Here is a 26,730-nt window from a genome sequence, read left to right on the forward strand (position 1 = left end):
ATATGTTGTATTTTTGAGAATTCACAGAGGCCTAATAAATGCTACACCAGCCCTGGAAATAAAGTACTGGCTTGTGGGGCTAGCATTTTCTTTCTGAGGAGTTGGAGAACTTACAATCACCAAGATATTCATAACTGTGGGTCCTACACAGGAACAGGTGGGACTAGAATCTGTGTTTCCAAACTAAACTGTGATTCTATCTCCATCTATTTACTTTTAAATTGCAAAAACTAAATTCTCTATTCATGAGGCAATGACTTATATTTCTTGGTGCAAAGAAAATAATAACTTTTAAACAGAGTAACAAAAATCTCCAATCAATTATATTAAAAATTCCTTGAAGGGACTTATTATATGATCAGGGGCCTGTAACTATTATAATCTGTTCAAGCCTTAGAACTAACAAGTGGACTTGCAATAAATAAATGTATTAAATTTAGTTCAAAAATTATCAACTGAGTCTTCCTTATGTGGATTACATGAAGCTATACATTTTCTGGCTTCAAAGTATATAAAATCTTATTTGGGAAATAACTTTTTTTTTGGAAATAGAGACTAAAGCAAAATAAAAATGAATGGCAAAATAGGCTTAGTGCAATATTTTCAGGATCTGGTATATATTTGGGGTAACTCTCCTTCATGATATAGATTACACCATAAATTAAGAGTTTAGAACTGTGTTACCCTCTCCCCCCAAAATAACCATCACTTGGTGGCCAACAAGCTACCAAGGAGATAAAACATTGAGGACAACAAATGCTAAAAAAGTCTTGAATGTGAAAACTATACAGAAAAATACTTATCTGGAAAAGGTTCCTTATATACAGATCTGGTAAAAAGGTTTGGATTTACAGAGGCAAAAAAAAAAAAAAAATCATTGCATTGAAAGTAAAGGAATAAGGCTTGAATAAACTGTGGGCTCTTTTCATATGGACCTGAATCACTTATTCATGTTTTGCCCCCCAAAAAATAATTAAATCTTTAATTATTATTAATTCTTTAATTACTATAATCAACATGTACAGTAGGATAGGAAGAACAAAATTGTTGTTATTCAGTTGTTTCAGTTTTCTCTTTATGATCCCACCTGAGTTTTTTTTTTTGTTTTTTTTTTTTTTTTAGCAAAGATGCTGCAGTGTTTTGCCATTTCTCCATATCATTTGACAAATAAGAAACTAAAATAGGATTAAGTGGCTTGCACAGGGTCATACAAGTAATAATAAGAGAGGTTGAATTTTAACTCGTTTTCCTGATTATAATGCACCATCTGCTGCTCTAACACAAAGCTGCCCTAATATAAAACTGATGAGTTATAGATTTCTTTGGACTATTTGATTTTTAAAAACTATTTTGGAAGGCATTTATTTGCTAGCCACTATGGAAAAAAGACAAGTCACTACAAATAATTTCATTGTCCAACTAGTTAATTTTAAATACAAGACCAATAACTTAAAACTTAGAGACTTAAATTTACCAGAAGCACTAAAATATTCCAAAAATTCAATCTTACCTAAAACTTCTGTAGGGAGTGATTATTTCAAAAGATTGTTTCACAGTCCGATCCACGTGTTTTACATTGGCTAAATTCATAGGAATTACAGTAATACCAAGTCCACTCTTAAAATCCTAGTGTGGAAAATAAAAACAGAAAATTTCAAAATGCATATTTTTAAAAACATAATTATTTTATAAAAGACTAAAAAATACAATGTTTTAGAAGTCATCCTTATTGAATACAAACCAATTTTTAAAAGGTTAGTATAAAAGATTTCCTTTTCTTCCCCCACAGTTATTTTTGCTATTCTCAAAACCATATGATATTCTCAGATTTACTGTTTGGATGTTAATGATTTATGATATGCTTACTCTCAAGTGGAAGATAAGCTGACCAAAATGTAGTTTCTAAGGGTAATATATTTTCTCTGCTTTTAAAGTTGGGCAGGATTACAAAAACTTATAAAAGCATTACCTTTGATCTAAAACATTTGGGGAAAATCCTGCATTTATTCATGCATTCTGGATAGAAGCATTATTCATTTTAAGATATAAACAATAACATGTTCTCTTGCTATATATTTCTCTTTCCATTTTTAAATTCCCAAAAAGTTGTGGTCATTTGTGGAAGTATCTTCCCTAGAAAATATCTGTGTTAGAAGTGCTGGCTATTTTGGCTATTATGATTTTGTAAAATACTGGGTGTCCCAAAAAAGTCTTAATGCATTTTTAAGCTTCAATTACCTCAAAAACATAAATGCTACAAAGTTATGGGGAAAGAAGACTGAAAGGTTAAATGTAAAAACTTTAAGATACTAATCTTTCTAATTAAAATTCAACATTATCACTCTGTGTTATATATAACCCTAATTAGTTTAACTTTTTTTTCTCCAGTTGCTGATAAATGATGGAAAGGGTTGATTTTCTAATCCCACCCTTTAGATCAGGGGTTCTCAAACTACGGCTGGCAGGCCAGATGAGGCCCGCTGAGGACATTTATGGGCCCACCGGGTTATGGCAAATGGGCTGAGGGGCGGAGACAGAGTGTGAGCTTTTGTTTTTACTATAGTCCGGTCCTCCCACAGTCTGAGGGACAGTGAACTGGGCCCCAATTTAAAAAGTTTGAGGACCACTGCTTTAGAGCATCCAAAGAACCAAGTTTTGATTTGCAGACCACACTTTTAATTTGATCTCACCCCCCCCCAAAAAAAAATAATAAATTAAATAATTGAAGGGGCCTGCCATCCTAAAGAAAGACAATACCTAGAATGTACAGAATGAAAAGATATTCTAATAATAGCATACTACATACTTTTATTCTTCCTTGTTGAAATATAAATTTAATGAATTATTATTAAAATATACTACAAACTTTTTATCTTCCTTGTTGAAATATAAATTTAATGAATTATTATTAACATATATAAAATCAATTTAATTATTACATATAGAAAATAACAATATTGATTCATAGACACATTCAAATAAAAGTTTGCTGTGAGAAAGATATTTTTACTTTTCATTCTAAAACCATCAGTTAAAAAAAATGACTGCCCTAAGAAGAAATGAGGATTTATATGAACAAATGAGTACTTAGCACATTTAAGTAAATGGCTGCCATGTTCACAATCACATTCAGAGATGAATGTGGAAATATGTGACATTTTCTCTTGGAGAAAAACATAAAGATTCAAAAACCACCAGATGATGTGCACAACAAATGAACAGCTTTTTTCCATGTTCACTCTTCACTACCACATTCATATATCTGCTATTCAAGATATGAATTGCTTGCTTCCAGATAAGTAGTTATAAGAATTGTATTGTTTTTTACTCAAAAAATAATGACACAGACTTTTAAATATTCTCATGCCCTTTTTCTTCTTAAATTTTTTTTTCAAGGAAAAGACGATACTCAATTATGATTTGTGTACTTGCTTTCCAAATGTTTTCCCTCCTTAAGTTTTTAGGTGAGATTTCAATGGTTCTGTAACCTCATTAAAAGATCCAGGATCCCTACTCTCTAGCAATGCAAATTCAGGACCCATTTTAATCAATAGGAAAGATGTGTAATTTAGGCTTTAAAATGTGGAAGAATCATGAAATCACGGAATTTCAAAGTTGGATGGACATCAGTTTAGTCCAAGCCCCCGCCCATACACACACACACACACACACACACACACACACACACACAAATACTTTCTTTGACACAATCAATAAGTGGTCTGTCTAGAATCTGAGCGAAGAGTTTCAGGGAAGGGAGACGACTCACTCCTTGAGGAAGACCACAAGGGAGGGGTAGTTTAAAATTGCCATAAAGATATGTCATGGGGCTATCTTGATGATCTATTGGAAGGAAGTTTGTCCTGCCCAGGACAGCACCCAACATCCCTTTAAAATCTCAATAACTCAGACACAGATAGTTCCTGAGATCTGCCAATCCCCCAACTCAGTCCAGGTCATTCAGATCATCTCCAAAGGGGAACAGGGAAGACCCTAGGAAGTTATACTCAACATGTACCTGTAAGCTAGTCTTTCTTTAAGTAAACTGGGCCTCCAAACTTGCAATACTGCCAGAAGCAGTTTATTATATGTCTTGATAGCCCTAAAAGGAATTTTCTCCCTTATATCAAAGACTAATTGTCCTTTTTGCAACTTTTATTTCTCGAGTTGAACATATCTAATCTTTCCACCATATAAGCCCCAAAACTCTTTAAAAACTTTAGGATAGCTATCACAACTGCCATATCCGTTTCTTCTTTAAGATGATTACCTCTAATTCTTTCAACCAATCTTCATGCAGAAGTTAAAAATTTCATTAACTTTTACAAATTTGAAAATAACTCCTATGATTCTTGCTGAACGGTATGTTTCCATATGATCAGACAGAGAAAAAGTTTTGAAGACCACTATAAGAGAAGTAAATTTGTCCTCAATGAACTCTGAACAAAAGACTCTATTGTCATTGGATCATAGAGATATGACCCAAATAATATCCCTTATGAAGTAGAGTTAATGAATGGATTTAAGGTATTAGGTCTGATAGATAAAATGCCTAAAGAACTATTGGCAGAGATTTGCAATACTGTACAGGAGACAGCAGCAGCAGCAACAGCAACAACAACAACAACAACAACAACACACACACACACACACACACACACACACACACACACACACACACACCCCAAAAAAAAAAAGGGAAAAAGGAGCAAGAAAGTAAAATGACTCTGATGAGGTTTTACAAATAAATAGTTGAGAAAAGAAGGAAAAGCAAAAGAGAAAGGGAAAGATAAGCCCAATTGAATTCAGAATTCCATGGCTCTCAAGGAGAGAAAGAGGTTTATTTTTGTTATATATATATTTTTTTAAAATAAGCACCCCCCCCATGGTTTTTCCCTTTTGTTCTGATTTTTCTCTTCCAACTTGATTCACAAAGCAATTGTATTAAAAATAAATCGATGAATGAATGATAATTAACGAATGAATTAGAAATAAATAAGCAACCCCCCTCCAAAAAAAAAAAAAAAAAAAACCAAACCCATAAAATATCATAATGAAAAAGACAAAAGATCTCTTTAAAACAACTAAGAAATATCAGGGGAATATTTCATGCAAAAGTAGGCATGATAAAAGACAAAAATGATAGGAACTCAAAAGAAGTACAAAAGATTATGAAGAAGTGGTAAACACATGCAGAATGATACAAGAAAGATTTTAACATACCAATAATCTATGACAGTGTGCTTACTGATCTACAGCCAGACATTCTACAGCAGGGGTTCTCAAACTACAGCCTGCAGGCCAGATGCGGCCCGCTGAGGACCTTTATGCATAGGCCCACCAGGTTATGACAAATGGGCTGAGGGGCGGAGACAGAGTATGAGCTTTTGTTTTTACTATAGTCCGGCTCTCCAACAGTCTGAGGGGCAGTGAACTGACCCCCTATTTAAAAAGTTTGAGGACCACTGTTTTATAGAATGATTAAGTGGGCCTTAGGAAGAAGTGCTAGCAATGAAGCTGGTGGAGGTAACATTTCTAGCTGAGTTATTTAAAATCCTAAAAGATAATGCTGTTAAAGTGTTGCACTCAATATGCCAGGAAATTTGGAAAACTCAATAGTGGCTAATGAATTGGGAAAAAATGTTTACATCCCAATCCTAAAGAAGAATAATGTTAAAGATGATTCAAATTACCAAACAATTGCACATTCATCTTGCCCACCAAAGGCTATCACTTAAAATTCTGCAGTTTTTACAAATTCTGCAAGACTTCAGCAATATGTAAACTGACAATTACCAGAAGAGTAGGATTGTTTTCAAAGAGGCAGAAGAAGTGGAGACCAAATTGCCAAATTGTTCAGTGGACTATGGAATAATCAAGGAGAGCAAATCACTTATCATTTAGAAAAATCAGACAATACTTAGGAAGGACAAGTACGGAAGCTGAAGCTTAAATATTTTGGCCATATAACAAACAGACAGAATTCATTGGAAAAGCTGATGGTGAGAAACACCGAAGACAAAAGGAAAAAGAGATGGCAAAGAATGAGATGGAGAGAAGTGTTACGGAAACAATGAAGAGGAGTTTAAAGAGACTTTGGTGGGAAATAGAAAATGAAAAATGCTGTGATCACAATGTGATCACAATGAAACAGACATGACTGAACAACAACTACTAATCAGTACTTAGGGAAAACATTCATTGAAATCTTCATCCCCTCTCCTTGCTGTGATCATGTATTGTGATCATGGTCATGTCATCAATACATAACATTTGTCTTCTCTGTTCAACAGTTTTCCTCAAGACCAAAGAATAAATCTGAAACCCCAGTTAAAAGCCAAATACAATAAGATCTTTATGATTATTTACATTAAAATCTTTTATGGAAAAAATAGTTCCTCTCAGATAACGGTATTCCACTGTAATAAATCTGGTGATAAGATTCAAGGCCAAATTATTCCTTCCAAGGATCTCTTAAACTTTGGACAAAAAAGTTCCAAAAGGCTGACTTACTAACCTCATCTTTATAAACCTGTTAGAAACTATAAACAAAAAACAGCTACTTAAAAAAAACCCTCAGAATACTGAGTTTTCTTTCCAAATTTGAACACTTCCATCCCTCTAAGTTGTTTAAGGCCAGTGATAAGCAAAAAAGATTATAGGTGTTCTAATGGGATCAAGGAAAGATGAGGAGATGGTACAGAAAGGAAGATTTCACCAGGAGGGCAAGCTTCCTAATAACTTCAAAAGAAGAGTACTGGGAGTAAAAGGAGATTTCCTCTGTAGCAAGAAGTGTTCAAGCAGAGATCGGATGATTTGTTTGTCAATGCTGTTATAAAAGAGATTTACATTCAAGTGTGTGTTAGAGTAAAAGTTTTGGGAGATTTCTTCAAGACTCACTAATGTAATTAACTATGAATTTTTTATTTTTAATGAACAAAAAGATGACAAAAGGAAGACATCAAATAGCAGGAGACTGGACTCTGGACCTAAAACTGTAACTAGTTTATGTCACAAGTCTATAGAATTCTGTTTTCTCATTTAAAAATGAAGAGTTTGGACTATATAGATGCTAATGTCCCAACAAACAATGATAATCTATGAAATCAACACAATACTATTTTCCCTCAAGAAAAAGATGATAATAGCCAGACCTATATTATGCTGGAAAAAAATATAAAAAACTACATATAGGATCTCTCAATCAATACTTTTTCATTTTCATATCAATTAGTTCCATTTCCTAGCTCTTTAGCATCATACCAAGAATATTTGTGCTAATTTTTCATAATGTGTATAAAGGAATCATTAGTCACATTCAAATTATGAAACAAAATTAGTTATACCAAGAAACCTGACTGTATAATTTCATATAGCCAGTTAAAGCCAAAATTAATTTGGGAAAGTATTTGAAAAATTAATCCTGGGAAATGCTTTAGATTAGAAATGCCTTACATTAAATGCATACTGGCAAAACTATGAAATCCCCCCAAATAAAATGTTCTACTGTCTGGGAACAACAAATAAAGCTATTAAGCCAACACTTGTTTCCACACCATTTAGGTTCAAAGAATCCAAGATCTTGCTGAATATTAAGAAATATTTGTGACTACATATTTATAAATGCTTCTTTGCAAATAAATGGGCAAAAAGGGATTTCAGGAAGCATTTTATAAGCTTTATCAAAATTATTAGCATTTTTCTACTTTCTAAGGTTTGATCTTTTTATGCAAGTTTAATTCAGAGAAGCTTAAAAGTTTCATGAGCCAACATGAAAAATATTAATAGAAATTCATACACACAGCCTTGGAAAAGTTGTTTTTATGTATACATATTAGATAGAAAAAAATATATATAATGCATAACACAAATATAAAATTATAAAAGCAGCTATTTCAAAACAAAACTGGCCATTATTTAACTATAATTATCCTCAATAAATACGAAAATAACTGAATTTGGCTATCTAGTATTTTCTTATTTCAGTTATAAAATGACAAGGTATTATTTAGAAAGTTTCAAATAGAGTTTATATATATAGAAGAATTGCACATGTTTAACATATATTGAATATATTGGATTACTTGCTTTCTAAGGTAGAGGATGAGGGGAAGAGAAGGAGAAAAATTTATAAGACAAGATTTTGCAGAGGTGAATGTTGCAAACTACAGATGTATTTTGAAAATTAAAAAAGAATTTTCACCCACCAAAATAGGAGAATATTTTTAACAGAAATTAAGATTTTTAAAAAATAATTCTGGAGGCATTGTTGTAATATGGAAGCCACTTGCCAGTGGTCTAACTCAGACCTGTAGAATGGATCTCTTCTTGTGAGAGGATGATGATGATACTAGGAGACTGAGAGGCAGCTGCGGTTCTCCGACCTCTCCACAGAGAGGCAGTTGCGTTGTCTGACCTCTCTCTTCTTCCCTCTGCCTTCAATGTATTTCAAGGCATTTTATATGAACAGCCCTATTTGAAATCAACTGGTGGATTTTGTTATTTTCAAAAAATCTTGCCTAAATGAGAACTGAACCATTTTCTAATATTATTAGAAGACATTTACATTGAAAAAGTTCAAACATACTATGTATCTCACTATGTAATTAACTATGAATTTTTTATTTTTAATAAACAAAATGATGACAAAAGGAAGTCATCAATTAGCAGGAGACTGGGCTCTGGACATAAAACTGTAACTAGTTTATGTTACAAGTCTATGGAATTCTGTTTCTCATCTAAAAAATGAGGAGTTTGGACTATATAGATGCTAACGTCCCAACAAACAATGATAATCTATGAAATCAACATAGTACTATTTTCCCTCAAGAAAAAGACGATAATAGGCAGACCTATATTATATATGTATAGGCAAAAAAAAATAACATTGCATTGGAAACCTTTCATAGGGAGGTTTTTATATTTCAGGCTTTGTGCACAAATGCCTAAAATCTAAAAAAAAAAGACTAAATCATTCTTAGCATGTACTAATATATTCTTTAAAACACTGCTATTGTTCATACAGCATTATTGGAAATGTCTTTGTCAATTTTTAAAAGATTCTGAGTTCTAAATAGGGTTTATACACAGAATTTATTTTCACACCCAAATTTTAACTAAGGCATCATCTAATCTATTCATGATGGCAAAGTCTTCCTGACAACATCTAGGGAAAGATTTCTTTGTGTAAGGTTAAAAAGCAATATAATAAATATCATTAGTAACATAATACTTATACATACACTATGCTTTTCAAACTTCCACTTATATATCAAATGTTTTTATACTCAAGGGGTCCTCAAAATCATGATACAAGCTTACAAGCAATAAAATTTAGCGATAATTCATTTACATTTATCAAGTTAATGCAAAAATATGGGAAATAAAGATGAATACAATGAATTCTTCATTTTCATAAAGATAAAAAAATCCATCTCATTTATTGAAATTTTCAATCTATTCTTGAAAATGCCAAATGCCAGATTTCGGCATCAGGGATGTTAGAACCCATTGCTCAAACATTTGTTATAAACCGATTAACTTTGGCACCAGGAATGACCAGATTTAGAGTTTGGCCAGACCATGAGAACTTGGGGCACCCCCTCCAATATGCTGCTTCCTTCTCTGCCACAAGGTATCCCTAACCCCTCACATGCGTTAAATCACTTTTTCAAAGCGCAAAATTAGAAGGCAGGAGAATGGATACAGTCTAATTACTAGCTCAAGCACTTGAGTGTCATCTTTACCCAATTTCCTCTCTGATGCAAGTCTCATTTCCTTAAGAGAAAGCATGTTAGATGAGTATCAGCAACCACCTAGCATCAGCAGCCTAACTGGCATGAGGCCTTTTTCAGATACAGTTTGAGCTCCTTATGGTCCAAGTTAATGGCTCATGGTTAACCACATAAATCTATTAATGGCTCCCACAAATAGAACAAAGTATCAAAGATATCATTTGATAGACATGAATGATATTAACCTAAATGACTCCACTGGGGAGGGGGAAGCAGAACATCAAATAGTCTTTTTATTTGATGGAGTCTCTCTTAGAATATCAAAATGTATTGGTTGATAAATGAAATGTTTTTAATGAAAGGCAAAGACAAAGACTAATGATTTTGAGCTTGATTCAAGAGGTCAAATTAACCCAAGAGATGACTGTGTTGATACTTAAGAATACCTGTGTATCTGTTATTCTGGATGTTCAGGAAAAAGCTATGGCTGATTAGGTTAAGAGACTTGCTGGCATCCTGAAATCACAGTGAAATAGTAATACCATGTTTAAGGCAATTGACATCAATCGAGAATTATATAATATGTACCACAATATATTAGGAAAATATCATAATCATACAATATTACTGAGACATTTACCCATCATCCAAAGACATCAAGACTTGGCCATAAAAATAAACTAAAATTCTCAAGAGGATATAACAAACAAGTCAAAAAACCTGAAAAATGTTTTTTGGTTTTTTTTTTTGTTTGTTTTTTTTAACAATCACTTCACCCCCACAAAAAAAAAAAATTGTAAGTTCAATGTAGGGTGTCTTCCTGACTTTCAGATTCCAAATTACACCTGTCTTGCTTTCTTGTCTGAAAGTTTTCCTCAGAGGGTTTCCTTAGTTTGGAACAAACAACTAATCCAATCAACTCAAAATTTCTCCTCACTCTGGAATCACCTTTTATGAGACTGGCCCTTTTCTCTCACTGGCGAGTTCTTCCTAAGTTCTATTTTCAACCAGCCTGCATTACCCTCCTGTATCTACTTGTGATTTACAGACTTCAGAACTATGGATTCATGCCTCCATCACCTGCCACCTGGATTTTCAGCTCCTATTAGTGAGCTGGCTTCCAACAGATCTGACTTTCTGTTTATGGTATGTTGCCCCAGGGCATGGCCCATAGAAGGGCATGTTTGTTTCCTTCTTTCTTATCAATGGGAATACCATTCCTTTGGACAAACACAAAATGATTTTACCTGCAGAGAGAATGAATGAATGGAAATTTTTATTATGAATTTAGGATGTTCCAAGGATAGTGGCAAGCAAACAAGATAGTCCTTTGCCCTCAAAGAGCTTGTTTTAAGGTTTGGGTGGGGCAGGGTGGCAGGGTAGCATGGATAGAAATGCCTGGGGATTGATATGATGGGTCTCACACTAGGTAAAGCCCAGTTCATGGAGTTGGGAGCCTATGGAATGGCTAAAATCAAGAAAAGAATCAAAAAATTCTCAAGAGGTCAAATGTCTGCATGAACAAGCTAACAATATGTCAACAATGATGTGTCCAAAAGATAGCTTAGTCATGTGGATTTGTTTATGGAATTACGGGTATATGGGAAGTGAGAAGGAAGCAATCATCATTATAAATTACAGAGCCAAGACATAGGAATCAAGATAGCAATCAATGCAAATTACGCAAGGAAACAAAAACTACAGGCTCTGTCACACATTACTAGAAGCTGCAAAACCTTAACGCCTACTGAATAATTTGCAATACATGTCTCAATGGCTAGAATTATATAAAAACCTCATTACCTTCTGTGAACTGATGGATGACAAACTTCTTAACAAAAAGAGATCTCAACTGTTTTAGATAAAAGGACAAGATTCCTAGGAAGCATAGAATCCATCTAGTTCAATGTCCTGATTTCATAGCTCAGTTTCATTTTTCAATATCATGGGTAGTAAAGGTGGACCACAGAACAATCAAAACTAAAGCCACTGTTCTTTCTATCATACCATTTGTCAGCTAAAGAATTCAAAATATCCTGGAGAATCAATAAACTGATAAAGCGAATTAGACTTTTCAATGTTTAATATGTTGCAAATATTGAATATTAGATTATTTGGTAAATAGAATTAGACTATTACTACATACCAAAGTATTGCTCACAACTACTTAAACATAACAGTGGCTCATAAAAACTTAAGTATACTTTTTTAATAGGTGTTTCTATGTTAAATACAATCTTCAAGTTATGTGGACTCACATACTTTGAAAACATAAAAAACTCAGAAGAAATCAAAATATTATGATAATAAAATGAAATATATGTCATCTCCACTATTCTATTTCTTACTAGAATTATCTCAAGAAAGCTTTTAGGGACCCTCCATTAGTTAAGCATACATCCAAATATTTCATTCAAATGGAGAAAAAAAAGCATTTATTTTGAAACAAGTGAGCAATAGTCTAGTTAACATTATCTAGCAGAACAGCAACTTGCCCCCAAATCATTTTCTACTCTATTGTTTTAATTACTATTATTTTTAATCTCATTCTTATCTCTTGTTGACAGAATTCAGATGTCACTGGACTGGAATAACCACAGGTGGCACTGTCAAACTGGTAGAGGTGACTGTTCAGGCACTGCTTAATGGTGGAGGCCTCCAGCTCTGTCCATTTAAGGAGAACTTACCCCCCTGAATCAGAGAACAAACTTGTGAACTTTCAAAAACTAAAGCATGTGAATTTTTCTCACTGGCACCCTAGCAACATCTCCAGGACAACAGCGATTGGCAATACTGCAACGGGGTTGCAGATTTTGCTATTGGTAAAAGTTATTTTTCAGTCACATCCAACTCTTTGTGAACCCATTTGGGATTCTCTTGGCTAAGATCCTGAAATGGCTGGTCCTTTCCTTCTCCAGCCCATTTTACTGATGAGGAAACTGAGGCAGATGGGATTAAGTGATTTGCCCAGGTCCACATAGCTAGTAAATGTCAAATTTACTATTTTACAAATGCCAGCACTCTATCTGCTGCCCCAGAACTGCAAACAGATGAAAAAGTCAGATCCATTCTGGAGGAAAAGCAACACAAAATCTTAATAAGGAGAGCAGCAAAAGACAAAAGAACATCCAGGGGGAGCCTGGAGTTCTGCTCGTTGCCACGTGTGCTCTCCAAGTCTATGTTCATTTTCCCATGGACTACATTTATTGGTAAGAACATCAGACTTTGAGGAGATCTTTTACACCAACTGGACCACCAAAGGAATACCTGCCAGAGTGAATGGGAGTAGGAAGATGAGTTCAACATCAAATTCTATAAAAGGATTCTTATTTGGTGACCACTGGGTTCCTGTTTCCTAAAGAGACCCTTATATGTTCCCTCAGGGATTATTTCTTTCTAGTTCTAACAACTGTAGAGAAAAATGCTGAAACAGGAAACTGGGTTTGGGGGGTGAAAAGAAATTTTAAAAAGCAAAGAATGACAAAAAGTCTGGACATAGGAAATAGACACATTTCTCAGAAAATGACTCAAATCAATCAAAAGACATTATAAAGCATCTATTATGTACCAAAGAGATTCCAGGGATTCAAAATCAAAAGACAATAGTTCTTATTGCCAAGAATCACAAATTTTAGAAGATAAAGCAATGCATATGCAAATAAACAAACATATCTTCAAAGTTTGGCTGATTATGCACCGATCTCTGAAGATGTTTCCTAGATGTCATTAAAAATATAACAGTGCAAGTTTCAAGTACCTGGTACAATATTCAACAAATATTTGCTCACTGACGCCTCAATTTTTCAAAAGAAGGTAAACGGGCAACTGATTTTTAAAATAATGTAAAGTAATAACGTGGTGATTTACAGAGTCAGCACTTTAAGTTTATTGAATAATTAATATTAGATAAGATTTAGGATATTAGACATTATGGGATAATATTAGATGAATAAGCCACTTAAAATCCCCTTTGTCTTTGAAATTCAAAAAAGATTCTACTATTTTGAAACGAGACAACATGAAATCGTAACATGACATACATAAAGAATTGTAATTAAAATGGCTTAAGCTAGCGTTACATGTTAAATATTAAAGGAGCAGGATTTAATTTCACTGATATTAATAGCACTGCAGTGTTTTATTTAAAAAAAAAAGGGGGGGAGGGACTAAAAGAATAAGTCTATTTTTTTTACGGTTAATACCAGGCAGTGACCTAGATTATTTCTGAGAAAACTCAGCATGGTATCCCCTCTACTATAGTAATTCCATAATTATTTTGATTCCTTCCTCAATTAAAGTGTTATATCTATTTTGAATAAGTTCTATGATTACACAAAGGGAGAGAATACGCAACTAAAGTAAACAGAAACAGCAATTGTCTATATATGGTACCATCAGATATATTACAGCATGGCATTTGCACAAGAGATCAAAGTCATTTAAGCATCTCAAGGACTTAGTTTTCTCATCTATAAAATGGGTGTGTTAATGACCACCCCAGATTGCTGTGAAGCTCCAAGGACCTCAGATGTATGAATATGTTTTGAAAACCATCAAGGGCTGTAACATGAATACCATGTTAATTCTTGCACCTAGAGAAAATGCAGGCACAGTCCAATGGAAGAAAAAAGATATACTGACAACACAGATTTCAATGCTCCAAGTAGTGGAATTGCTCAAGATTTCCATCTTATTATGGAGACCAAAAGCCTTTGAAAATTATTAAAGTTATAAAGAACTAATATTAAATTAGCAAATGGTGAGACAGAAGCTCATTAAGAGAAAATTTACAAGAAGGTTTTAACACATAACAGATAGATGAATTGTTTTTCAAATAACATTCTTTCATACTAACCAAGGAAATGTGCCTTTGACATTAACCTAAGACTCAGCTAAGTGCAAGGCTAGCGGGATTTGTACTCTTCTGAACCAGAAAAAAAAAAAAGAGATTTTGTAATTCATTTCTATCCATGAAGAAGGGGAGAAGAAGGGAGAGGAAAAGAAAGAGCAATGAGGAGAGAGAATTATCTCATTTGTCTTCAAATTTTTTAAGAATGTTATAGCCAACTTCATTAATTCAATATTTGTTAAGTACCTATTATTTGCACAGTATTGTGCTAAGAGCAAAGTTTACAAAAAGCCAAACCAGCAGTTCTGGACTTCTAGAACAATTCCATATCCCTACGAAGGCACAATGAGGAAAGAAGCACCAAGTTCTAACAGCTAAGAGGTGAATTTCCCTGGAATAATTCTAACAATTAAAATTACAATTTTATTGTAAAAAAAAAAAACAAAAAACAATTAAATGCCCAACATTGGGTTTATTATGTACCAGGTGCTGTGTAACGTATTTTACAATTACCATCTCATTTGAGTTTCACAGCAATCCTAGGAGGCAGGTGCTACTCTTATACCCATTTTGCAGATAAAGAAATTGAGGCAAACGGAGGGTAAGTGACTTGCTCAGAGTCACACAGCTAGTGAGTGTCTGAAATCAGGGCTTCCTGACTCTAGCCCAAACCTCTCTTAAGTTGCTTCATCATCATCATCAGAATTACACAAGAAAATGAGATGAATTAAGTCAATTGTGGAGATCTTTAAATGCCAAACAGGCAACAGGGAGCCACAGTTAACATCCGAGCAAGTAAGTGACAAGCAGAAAAGTGTTTGGGTGCTATTCCTGCGTCAGCTGCACAGAAAACAGACTGCAGGCAGAAAGGAGTGGAAGCAGAGAAACCAACTAAGAGGATATTTTACTAGTTCAGAATCAAAGGGTCTTTAAGGCCCGGACCTGCTAGCAGCTGTGTGAGCCGAGCCAATGGGAGGAATGGGAGAAACAATATGGAGGCAGAGCTGGCAAGGACTTGGCGTTGGACAAGAGGTGAGAGGGAAATCCAGGATGACTTCAAGTTGCAAATGTGGGTAACTTAACAAGATCTATGGCAGTGCTCGCAACAGAAATCAGTTATCCTGAAAGTTATGGTTGTTTCAATATAAAAAGTCAAGAAAACTATGTAAAACTTGAATTTCTGGGGCAGCTAGGTGGCGCAGTGGATAGAGCACCAGCCCTGAATTCAGGAGGACCTGAGTTCAAATCTGGTCTCCGACATTTAACACTTCCTAGCTGTGTGACCCTGGGCAAGTCACTTAACCCAGCCTCAGGAAAAAACAAAAACAAAAATAAAAAAAAACTTGAACTTCTGTTAGAAAGATATATATAGATATATTATTATTATTATATTACACTAAATTATATTGTTATATTGTGTTATGTTATATTATGTCATATTACATATATATTATAATATGTCACTGTAACCTTTTGAACCTTTTTTTTTTTTTTAAGTTTTCTATCCCACTCCAATACAATACAATATAAGACATCAGGGCACTATGCCGGGTGATGGAGAAGATGATATTAATGTCATATAATTCCCCGTTCTTATAAAACAGGATATTTCACTATTAACAAAAAATGAAATGTAAGTAAGGAGTACATAGAATGTTAGATAAGGCCCAAGGATGCAAGTAGTTCGTGTCTCTCAAAGGAATATTTAGGGTCAGAATGAGGAATACAATTAACAATTAAAGCTATTCCAAAGTGGAACACAATGACTTCAGAAATGGTAATTATTTCTCCACGGATATGTATGTAAAACTTGAATTTCTATTAAAAAGCAGCCCCACACTGACTTGCTAAGTGGACATATTTCTGGAAGTATGGTGAACTGCTAAATTCTGTGATTCTGTGACTGGAGAATGGAACTAAGGGAGGAAAAATGAAGGTCAAATGCAATAATGATGCTTCAAAAGATCAGCAGCTGAACAAATAGTGGTGTGATTAGAAGAAACCAGTATATTTATTGGAGCAAATTCTATTACAAGTAGGAGGGGATGGAAAACAAGTATGGCGCAGTGATTAGCTGGGAGTACTGATTCTTTTTTTAGAGACAAGAGAAAGCAGTATTACACCAAAAAAAAAAAAAGTGCTAAATTTTTAGGACTTTAAGGAGGGAGTCATGGGAAAATGCTTCTATTTTCTCCTCAGTGATACAAGAGGCTTTCCTCTATAAATTCAACTTCCAAAACTGAACTTCCAGAAAAATGTAAAAAAGAAAGAAATGTGATAAATAAATAAACTGGAAACTTAGGCCAGGTATTTAGGAATATATAAAGAGACTGTATGTCCATTCCATTTTCTTGTCAATTTTACCATTCTTTGGTTTTCTAATGCTGTAAGCATCATCAACTGAAATACAATAGCATGTCACACACTCAATATTATGGAGAAAATCCATTGAGCTCTAATATAAGAATGGTAATGGACTAAGTCTTGTTTAAAGAAATATATATATAATGTTTTACAGAAGGTTAAGGTGTAAAACTCTGGAGGTAATCCTAAAACGTTTACTATTGGTGATATTTTGTTTTCCCTTTAGAAAATATTTATCAAATATGCTGAGCCCAGTATATAAACTATGCTATGTGATTAAGTTCTTTTACAAGTTCAATACACTATTTCAGGCTACAAGAATGTGGTTCAGCATCCAGGAAGTCTTATGGAACTAAATTACCTATGCAAAGAAACCTAAGGCTGTTTATACTATGTCTACCTTACAAGTTGAAAATGTATAGATTAAATTCCACACCCAAGGCAATAATTTTATACAGTAAATGCTATCAAGAGGCAAAAAAAAGAATTAATGCCATTTTAAAACCTCAGGGAGTAACCTCAGCCCCAGGAGAATCTAACTCAAGTAGGGAATAAAGTTGATAATGTGAAGTACACTTTAAAAGGAATGAAATTATGTCTGCATTCAAGTCTATACAAGTTCAACTGAATACTTTAATTAATTTGGTATGGTAAGTTCCATACTAATACATGTAAATTATGCGTGCTTAACCTTCAAGCCGATAAAAAAATTTTTCATCACCATACTTCACAGGATGAAAAAGTATAGCACCTTCAATTTATATATATTATTAAGCTGTGCGTCATCATTCTTCTTAAAGAGTTAGTTATGAATATGCTAACAGCATTCAATTATGCTTTCTCTACCTAATTGGCCAGAAAATTTTACATAGAAAAATGTCATGGGTAAGTTTATATTGGAACATAGAGGCTTACAGACCTATAGTATCCTAAGTTAGAAATAATTTGTTGTAAGACGATCACTTCAATTATTTGTTAGAAGATGAACTAAAATGTAGTTGAGTTCCATTATAACATGACCAACTACAGCAACTTTCTTGGATCCCTCCATCAAATGAATTTAGTTTCCCAATGTACCAAAAAAAAATCCCCCAAAATATAGCAATTTTCCCTAAAATACAATTCTCTGGTCAAGATCCCTGGAGGGACAACATTTTATATAGCAAGGTTGTTCTTGGCTCTCTTCTAAAAAAGTCTCATCCTATATTATTTCAACAAGCTAATGGGTAGGATTGAAAATTAGCAATAGCATGTGAGGACCATAATCCAAATTACTAACAGGAATAAACAAATTAAAATAACTCATGTTCCACTTTATATCCATCCAACTGGGCAAAGATAATAAAAGACAGATGTAATCAATGCTGAAAAACTGTAGGAAAACAGGTATATTAACACTCTTGGTGAAGCTATGAAGTGATGGAACTGTTCCCAATGATAATTTTTAATTATTACAAATTGTTTATAAATTTTAACCCAAATATCAGGTTACTGCTCATAAAGCCAGAGTCCAAAGAAAGACAAGACAGATCTTTTTATGTAAACCAAAATATTCACAGTAATCATTTTTGTGGTACCAAAAATCATGGCAACAACCGCCTGAGGAATAGCTTATCAAAGTGTACTTCATGAATATAATGAATTATTGACCACAAGAAATAATGACTATAAGCAGAAGTAAGGGAATGTTATACAGACAATAAGGTACATGAAAGAGAACTATAAGAAAACCAGAATAAGTAACTTCAATGATCAAATCTGGTTCTAAAATCAGATGATTAAAAATATCTTTCTCCTTTCAGTGTAATGATAAGGGGTAATAGGACTTAAAATACTGAATATAAAGATAGAGAAGGTCAGTCTCAATTGGTTTTGCTTAATTATTTTCTTTGTTTTAAAGAGGGGCTAACTATACTAGCAAATGGAGTGTTAACTAGAAAGATAAAAGGAGAGAGGGAAGTGCACTTACAGAAGCATCTGAGTCATTTAAAAAAGTGAACAGGTAAGGAGGAATTATATAAAAATCTGAAGCCACTCTTTTTTCAATCTTTTCTTCTCTAATTCCATAGAAAAAGGAATTCTAAAGGAACAGATTCCCCAAGTGGTATCTGAAAGTTCCCTTTCTTCCTTTCAGATGGGAGAACGAAGTAAATGTTCTCTTGAGAATTAATGAACCAATACTGAAATGTACCTGATTCTCACTCTATCCTTCCAAACCTATTTATTTATCTTATCTAAAACATCCTTATCTACTCCCCTATACTTCTTTTAAGAAGAAAGAAAGAAAGAAAGAAAGAAAGAAAGAAAGAAAGAAAGAAAGAAAGAAAGAAAGAAAGAAAGAAAGAAAGAAAGAAAGAAAGAAAGAAAGAAAGAAAGAAAGAAAGAAAGAAAGAAAGAAAGAAAGAAAGAAAGAAAGAAAGAAAGAAAGAACATTCATAAAACAGTCCCTCTATTCTCTCCACACAAAAAAAAAGCACAACAGCTTGGACTGGTGCTTAATTTTAGATGTTCTCCAATGTAAGACTAATGAATCGTAAACAAATTACTGGAAAACATTCTTTCAAACACATCATCACAACTAAATTATCTGAATATAATCACAGATATTGAATCACATGATAAGACTAGGAAAAACACATCACTAAAATTTTTTAATATCCATATTATTTTAAAATACAAATAAATGTTTTAATGTATAGATTATTTTTTTAAATATACAGGTAAAGTCTTTCCTACTGTAGTCACTAAATGCTGAAATCATTGTTGGTTTCACGGAGTGCTGCAGGAAATGGGAAGGGTCGAATAATGTCCTCTTGCCCCATTTCTATTCTCTCTCATTTTAATTAGGGACACACATAAAAAAGGCATATTATCTAGATCTCATCTCAACACTGACTAAAGAAGCATATTCTCATTCTGTATTAACAATAATCTTGGAAAATTCACTGGCAGGGGCGTTAGCATGGTTATCGCCAGACGCTTAGGACATCTTTGGCGAATCTGTCTTATAATTATGGATAACAACAATTCTCCTTTTACAAAAATAAAGATTTTTAGAACATTAAGGCCCTCTACTGGATTTTAGAATATTGCATTTACTTCCTCCTCAGTTATAAGAAGAAATAACCTTAAATTAGAGAATAATTACCTAGCACTAGACAACGACAGAAGAGTTTTTTTTAATTTTTTTTTTAATTTTCATGGAGGAATTTTTTTTTGTTTTTTAGGGTATTTTTTAAAAAGAATCTTTCTAATAAATCTTTCTATCTGAAACTTATTTAAAGATTTTCCCCTTTGAATCATATTCAAATGTAATTAACCTGAATCCACAAACGCTGGAGAGTTCTTGAGGCTGCTTGTTCAGATGGAGCTGGTGCCCCTGCCCACATGGAAACGATGGATCAGATAAAGAAAACTAGCTTCATCTCACATGGCCACATCTAATAACCATTTGTCCATTTATAGGACATCCTATCCTGTCTATAGGACAGTAGGAGAACAGAACAGGAAATAAAACAAATACTTTAAAATGAAATCAATATGTATTTACACAAGATGACTGAGTCTTGAAAGTACAACTTGTCTCATGCACATTTGAGGTTACCTCATCAAGGTATATAAAATCTGAGGCAGCAAAGTGTAGAGTGCAGGCTAATAAGTGGAATAAAATCAGAGACTGATGCAAAAAAAATTAAAATAACAAAACAATCAAATAGACATCAAAAGGACAGCCAGAATTTTAATAAAGAAAATTAACATTAAATAAGTGTTCTCAAAAAGCTAAGCTTTAACCCTCACAAAATCTTTTGTATGACATTTGATATTTATCCTGGATGAGGGACAAATAAAAAAATGTAAAAAAAAAACATGAAAAATATAAAAGTATATTAAAAATTATAGTCTCAATTCTAAGAATGTAATTGAAAACCCATGTAACATTTTAAATTAGGATAAATATAGAAAAAAAATTAGACTGCAAAAAATTAAATACTGAGCCATTTGGCTGCAGAAAGTACGAGAAGTGAGCATCATCACACTAATCAGACAGCAAATAGGTCATTAACAAATCTATAAGAGATTGCTCACAATAGCTTCTAAGGTCTCTTCCAGCTGTAAATTAGTGATCCTACATTACCAATATATCAAGTCAAAGTTTAGAAAGACTTAAACTTCCACTTAAGAAAATAGATTTGTAAAATGTATTTTAATAATATTTGAATGTTAAACATCAAATAGAAAATCAGCACTCCAATGCTGCTTCAAATAGACTTGCAAAATATATATTTATTTACCAATAACAATCAAACTGAACTCGGCACCTCAGTGCTGCTTTAAAGACTTCTAAAATAAGTATTTATTAAAATAACAAAATCCAGTAACAATCAAACTAAAATCAGCACCTCACTGCTGCTTCCCAAAACCAACTTCAGTCAGTCCCTTCTAGCCTTGACTACCAGTGGTTTTATCAGCTAAAGAAACACACCTGTTGAAACTACCACAATGATTTTTTTTCCACAGAAATGGGGCACATGGACAACACAGTGGGCACAGAACCATGTCGATTTGATTAACAGCTGGGATCTTAGAAAAAATGATTAAGCACTTCTTGATTACCCTTTGGGATGAATTTATGTTGCTTTAGCTGAAGATGAACTTTTCAAAAATTAATTGTGACTGTTCTATTCATTTCTGGAAAAGGTGATGAGCAGACCAAAATGTGCTTTAAATAGCTTCTCTGTTGCTGGAGAACTTGAAGACAATGAAGACAAAGCTTTTATAAACATCTCTGGTGGAATATTCACAAAAGGGGCAAAGAATACTTCCTACTAGGAGCCTATAAGGAGTAAGACAGTTAAAAGTGCAGTTGTTCGTGTCATCCCAAGGGACAGCAATTTCTAATTACAGCAATTATGTAGATAATTGATAATTACTTTAACAATGCCCACCTGCTCATTTTTGCAGAGCCACACATTGCTTCCATTCAACACGGTAAAAATTTTAGCTTTGTATCCTCTCAATTCCAGATATCCACACTTCTCGGGTAGAACGGATCGAGACTGAGGAGCAAGTGGCTGAGATTTCAGTGCATTTAGCAGAATGGTGATCCAGTCATTTCTCTCCTCTAAAATACAAGACAAAGAAAATAAGTCTCTAAATCTATATATGCATCCCCACACATACACACATAGGCCATTTCTTCTAGCCCTCAAAGGACTCATCAATACTGTTATTCCCTGCATTGAGGCACTCACTGAAGAAGCATGTCCTGCCTTTTCAAGAAAGGCAACTTTTGACCAGCTCCCAAGGTCTTTGTAGATACCAGTGTATTCGTACACTCTATCACAGACAAATAGGAAAGAGCACCATCTCATCGTCTACAGGTGGTGTGATTATCCACTGCCTTCTCCTCACCTGGGCTCCATTATACTAGCAAGGTCAAGGGCAAATTCCAGTTTGGAAAGAGAAGAGCTGAGTGTCTAAACATCAGCAAAAACAGAAGGTTTGGATAGAGGCTGGGCAGGAATCACAGAGAGGAGGGAGGCAGGAAAAGGAGGCAGGGAAAGGAAGCAGGTGCCTCCCTCATTCAGCAAAGCCCCTGGGGCATTCTCTTACAAAATCTGGTGATTCCACTGGGAAATGCCGCAAACTTTGTCACATATGGACATATTAAGACCTGGTGGTTTTGCTTAAGTATTTTTCTTCCTTACAAAAAAGGAGTAAACATGAGAAGGTATATCACCAAATTAATGACATAAAACAATGTATGTATAATATTTATATTGTTTATATATGTGTGTATGTATATATATACACATATATACATTTATATACATATATACATTTACATATATGTATACATTTATATTTATATGTGTGTGTATACAAGATCAAAGTGAGAGGAAAGGGGGATAGTTCCCAGTTATTCCTCTGACAATGTGACGCATTATTCTGACATCTCCTTATACTTAGAAGCCACACACACACCTTGGGGCCTGCATGAAGCCCACAACTTTCTTAATGCAATTCAAATGAGATTAAAGTATAACTGGGAAATACTTAACAAAATAAATAAAAATAGAATAGACTACCATGTTCACATGTGGCTTCCCAAATAGCCCATGTACGGTTTCAGTGGCTTTGTTTCTAACAGGCTGTCATAGACCAAACAAACCAATATGTAAATGGGAGTTCAAAGATGGGTTCAAAAGCCAAATCTGGATGGTTTTTGCATGGTCTTCATCTCCTCTAGTACAGAATCATCAGCATTTGGCTTTGCCTCTGACAACCTAGTCCAAGTTTTTCATTAATTAATTAACTGTGATGGACGTGGTTGTTTTCAACAATGAGGAGATTCAAAACAATCCTAATTGAGCTGTGATGGAAAGTGCCATCCACATCCAGAAAGAACAATGGAGACTGAATGTGAATCAAAGCATAGTATCTTCACTAGTTTTTTGTTGTTGCTTGTTTGTTTGCTTGTTTTGTTTTTTTTTCTCTTTTCTCCCTTTTGATTTGACTTTTCTTGTGCAGCATGATCAATGTGGAAATATATTTAACCTATATTTAGGAAATATATTTAACCAATTACTTGCTGTCTAGAGAAGGGAGGAGGGCATAAAGAAGGGAGAAAACCTTGGAACACAAGATTTTAGAAGGGTGAATCTTGAAAAATACTTCTACATGTATATTGAAAAATAAAAAGCTATTATTATAAAAGGTAAAGAAAGTCTTCCTTAAGAAAAAATCCCAAATGATTTTTGTCACATATATCTACACATACAGATGTATGGATGTGTACATATATGTGCCTTAGGTACATGTAAAGATGTACATGTGTGTTTACATCCATCATTTCCACGTTCAACTCAGAATACATGATTGGCGGGGTGAGAGGAGTGATATTTATTTACATGTTTATTTTCAAAGAGGAGAAAAAAAAAACTTTTCTCAACTTCTGAAAAACCCTTTAAGGAGAAGGATGAAGTTTTATGCAGTTTTGTATTTCCCCAATGGACATCATAGTACATTCCATTTAGCAGATGCTCCGATACTTAAGAAGTTGCCTTATTACTATGGATGAACAAGTATTTCCCCCATCTCCCCCAAGACTAGGGGAGAAGCAGCATGAATAAGATCTGACAACCAGAACTATTTTTTCTCCAGACACCGTAATTTAAAAGGTGCTAACTCTGAGGGCCTCCAGGTAGTGCAGGGGATACAGGAGCAGCTCTAGAGTCCAAGAGGGCCGAGTTCAAATGTGATCTCATCATTGTGACTTACTAGTTGTGAACCTCTGGGCAAGTCAAGTAACTCCCATTACATCACAAAGGAAAAAAAGAAAAACTTTTCCAGCAATATAAAAATAGGTGAGCTTAAAGTCTAGGGGTTGCAGTTGTTAATCAGTCCCTGCAGTCCTGAACTGCCTTCATGCTCCCATTTGGGTTTTTCTTGGCAAAGATACTAGAGTGATTTGTCATTTCCTTCTCTGGCTCATTTGACAGATGAGGGAACTAAGGCAGAATTACGGGATCTACGCAGGGTCATACAGCTAGTGTCCAAGGCCAAATCTGAACTTAGCAAAAGCAGCTAGTTAAAAACTTCGTAGCCCTTGGGGGGAGATTCTCTCCTGTCCTTCTCTTCCCCAGGGTCTCTGCCCATGCAGATTGGTACCAGGGGTCTGTTTTCCATCCCTTCAAAAACACAATCATCTCATAAAATGGATTTAAAACCCTGTTTCAGGATGCTTCTCCAAATACATTTCACGAAGCTTGTTGTGGGAGCACAAAACAGCTAATTACTGTTCTAAAGGAGACAACAGTACCATTTTAAGTAGATATTTAAATATATGAGGTCTGTGACATATGTCAGCTAAACACTTTCTTCCTAAAACCTTTATAATACCCAAGTTCAACGTGGGGATTATTCACAATTGTTACCAAGTTTAAAAGGGAGTTTGATGCCCAGCCAATTTTTTATAGTTTGTTTTAAATGATGATACATAAAAACCATTGTTTAAAATTTAATTAATAAGCAGCTGGACTTCCAGATCAGTGTTAGTGTACTCTCCTAAATTCTCCACAAACTGGCAACTGTAATATGATCTTTAAGCATACATTAATGAAGCTACAAATGATACCCCATAAGAACTATGTAATCCTTCAATACCTAAATGACTACCAGGAAGTGAATTGAACGAGCAAGAAGTAAAATTGGACATCTCTAGAGTTGATTCTAATTATCCATGATAATAGAGGCGAGCTTTGGCATTATACTTCAAAAAATAATAAATATTACAGAAATTATTTCTGCTTGGCTTTGGCATAGGTTCAGATAATTACTTTCAGAGATGAGGGAGCGGATGTTCTGGGAAGCCACAGCATCTCAAATAAAGTAATGCTGTGACACTGAGTCAGAGAGAGCTGGGAAATAGGCAAGTTTTCCTCGGTCACATTTCGCCCAGTGATTTCTGCATTTTGTACAATGCTTGGGGCTGACACTATGTACAAATACCCCGTAGCGTGTTTGAGTTTAGTATTACATTAAATCACTATTTCTTCTCCTACTGTGCCCATTACAACTTTTCTCTGCTCTATATATTTTCAGGCTTTAAAAGGGCATTTAAATAGCCACCTTTTTTGCTACCATGATTACCTGGTCAGGGTATGGAAAAAGAAGATAACATCTTTGTTGGCCTTTCAACTACTTCCTTAGTTGTCAGGATTTCTTCCTTCTTTTTATTTGAACCCCTAGCACCCAGCAGATCACCTAGCACTCGGTTGTGCATTGAAGAAAATACACATAGATTTATGATCTTGCTAAGAACAACACATTCTGTGTTATATACTTTCCAGTAAAATAATTGAAATATTCAAAATATAAATACAATATGAAATGACATCCAAGAAAACTTAGACTTATAAATATCTGATGATCAAACATTAAAAATCATTTATGTTTCCTGTCATCAACACAAGATCTCTTTTTCAAAGTATCCTCAAATCCTCTTTGGATCTAAGTCACAGGAGATTTCTTAATTGCCTAATTTTATGGCCTTTTATTGGTCCTTATACTTCATTTCTTGCCTACTTCTGACCCTGCTGATGCTGTTCTGCAACAAGAGACTCTCTGGATGGGACTCCTGGTCCTTCTATAATAATAATAATAATAATAATAATAATAATTGTAACCACAAAACCAACATTTATGTAGGACTTACTACTGGTTCTTTATCTATTCCCCCCCTCCCCAACCACACCCACACCCTGGCTGTTCTGGACCACCTTCCCTTATTTCACTTAGTGATTTTATTAGCTTTCATAAGTTCGATTACCATCTCTATGCTAATGATCACCCGATCTATGAATCTAATTGCAGTCTCTCCTGAACTAAATCCACATTCCTATTTATCTCTTGGATATATTCTACTGGTTTTCCCAAAGACATCCCAAAATCAGTATATCCAAAACAGGGCACATTATATTTCCCTCAAACCCTCCTCTATCCTAAACTTCCCTATCAAAGGGTTTGCAATACTGGGGTCATCCTGAAATCCTGACTCTCATTAACCTCATACAACTAATCTTTCCATTTCAACATCCCTCCCTATAATCCTTTCTCTCAAGCACTAACTAGGGCTCCTCCACCCTCCATAGGCCCCTCCAGCCTTCCATTGGCTGTCAAGGTGATCTTTCTAAAGGTCAGACTAGACTCTCATCTCCATCTTGGTCTGTCTCTCTCCTCCCACCCCAATAAGCTCTAATAGCTCCCTGCTTTTTCCAAATC

The 26,730-nt window shown here is 34.3% G+C and overlaps 1 protein-coding gene across 2 annotated transcripts in view; it reads right to left on the reverse strand.

The window, feature by feature from the left end:
- Window positions 1–26,730, reverse strand: part of ARAP2 (ArfGAP with RhoGAP domain, ankyrin repeat and PH domain 2) — a 209,265-nt gene that overhangs the window by 103,023 nt on the left and 79,512 nt on the right. For both annotated transcript variants that reach the window (XM_074276137.1, XM_074276136.1), the window contains exons 10-11: window positions 21,894–22,069; window positions 1,511–1,626 (exon numbers count right to left, since the gene is read on the reverse strand). In XM_074276137.1, the coding sequence (XP_074132238.1) occupies window positions 1,511–1,626; window positions 21,894–22,069 (292 nt within the window). The remainder of the gene's footprint in view (window positions 1–1,510; window positions 1,627–21,893; window positions 22,070–26,730) is intronic.

The sequence above is a fragment of the Sminthopsis crassicaudata genome, chromosome 6, assembly GCF_048593235.1.
Source record: "Sminthopsis crassicaudata isolate SCR6 chromosome 6, ASM4859323v1, whole genome shotgun sequence".
Taxonomy (NCBI): domain Eukaryota; kingdom Metazoa; phylum Chordata; class Mammalia; order Dasyuromorphia; family Dasyuridae; genus Sminthopsis; species Sminthopsis crassicaudata.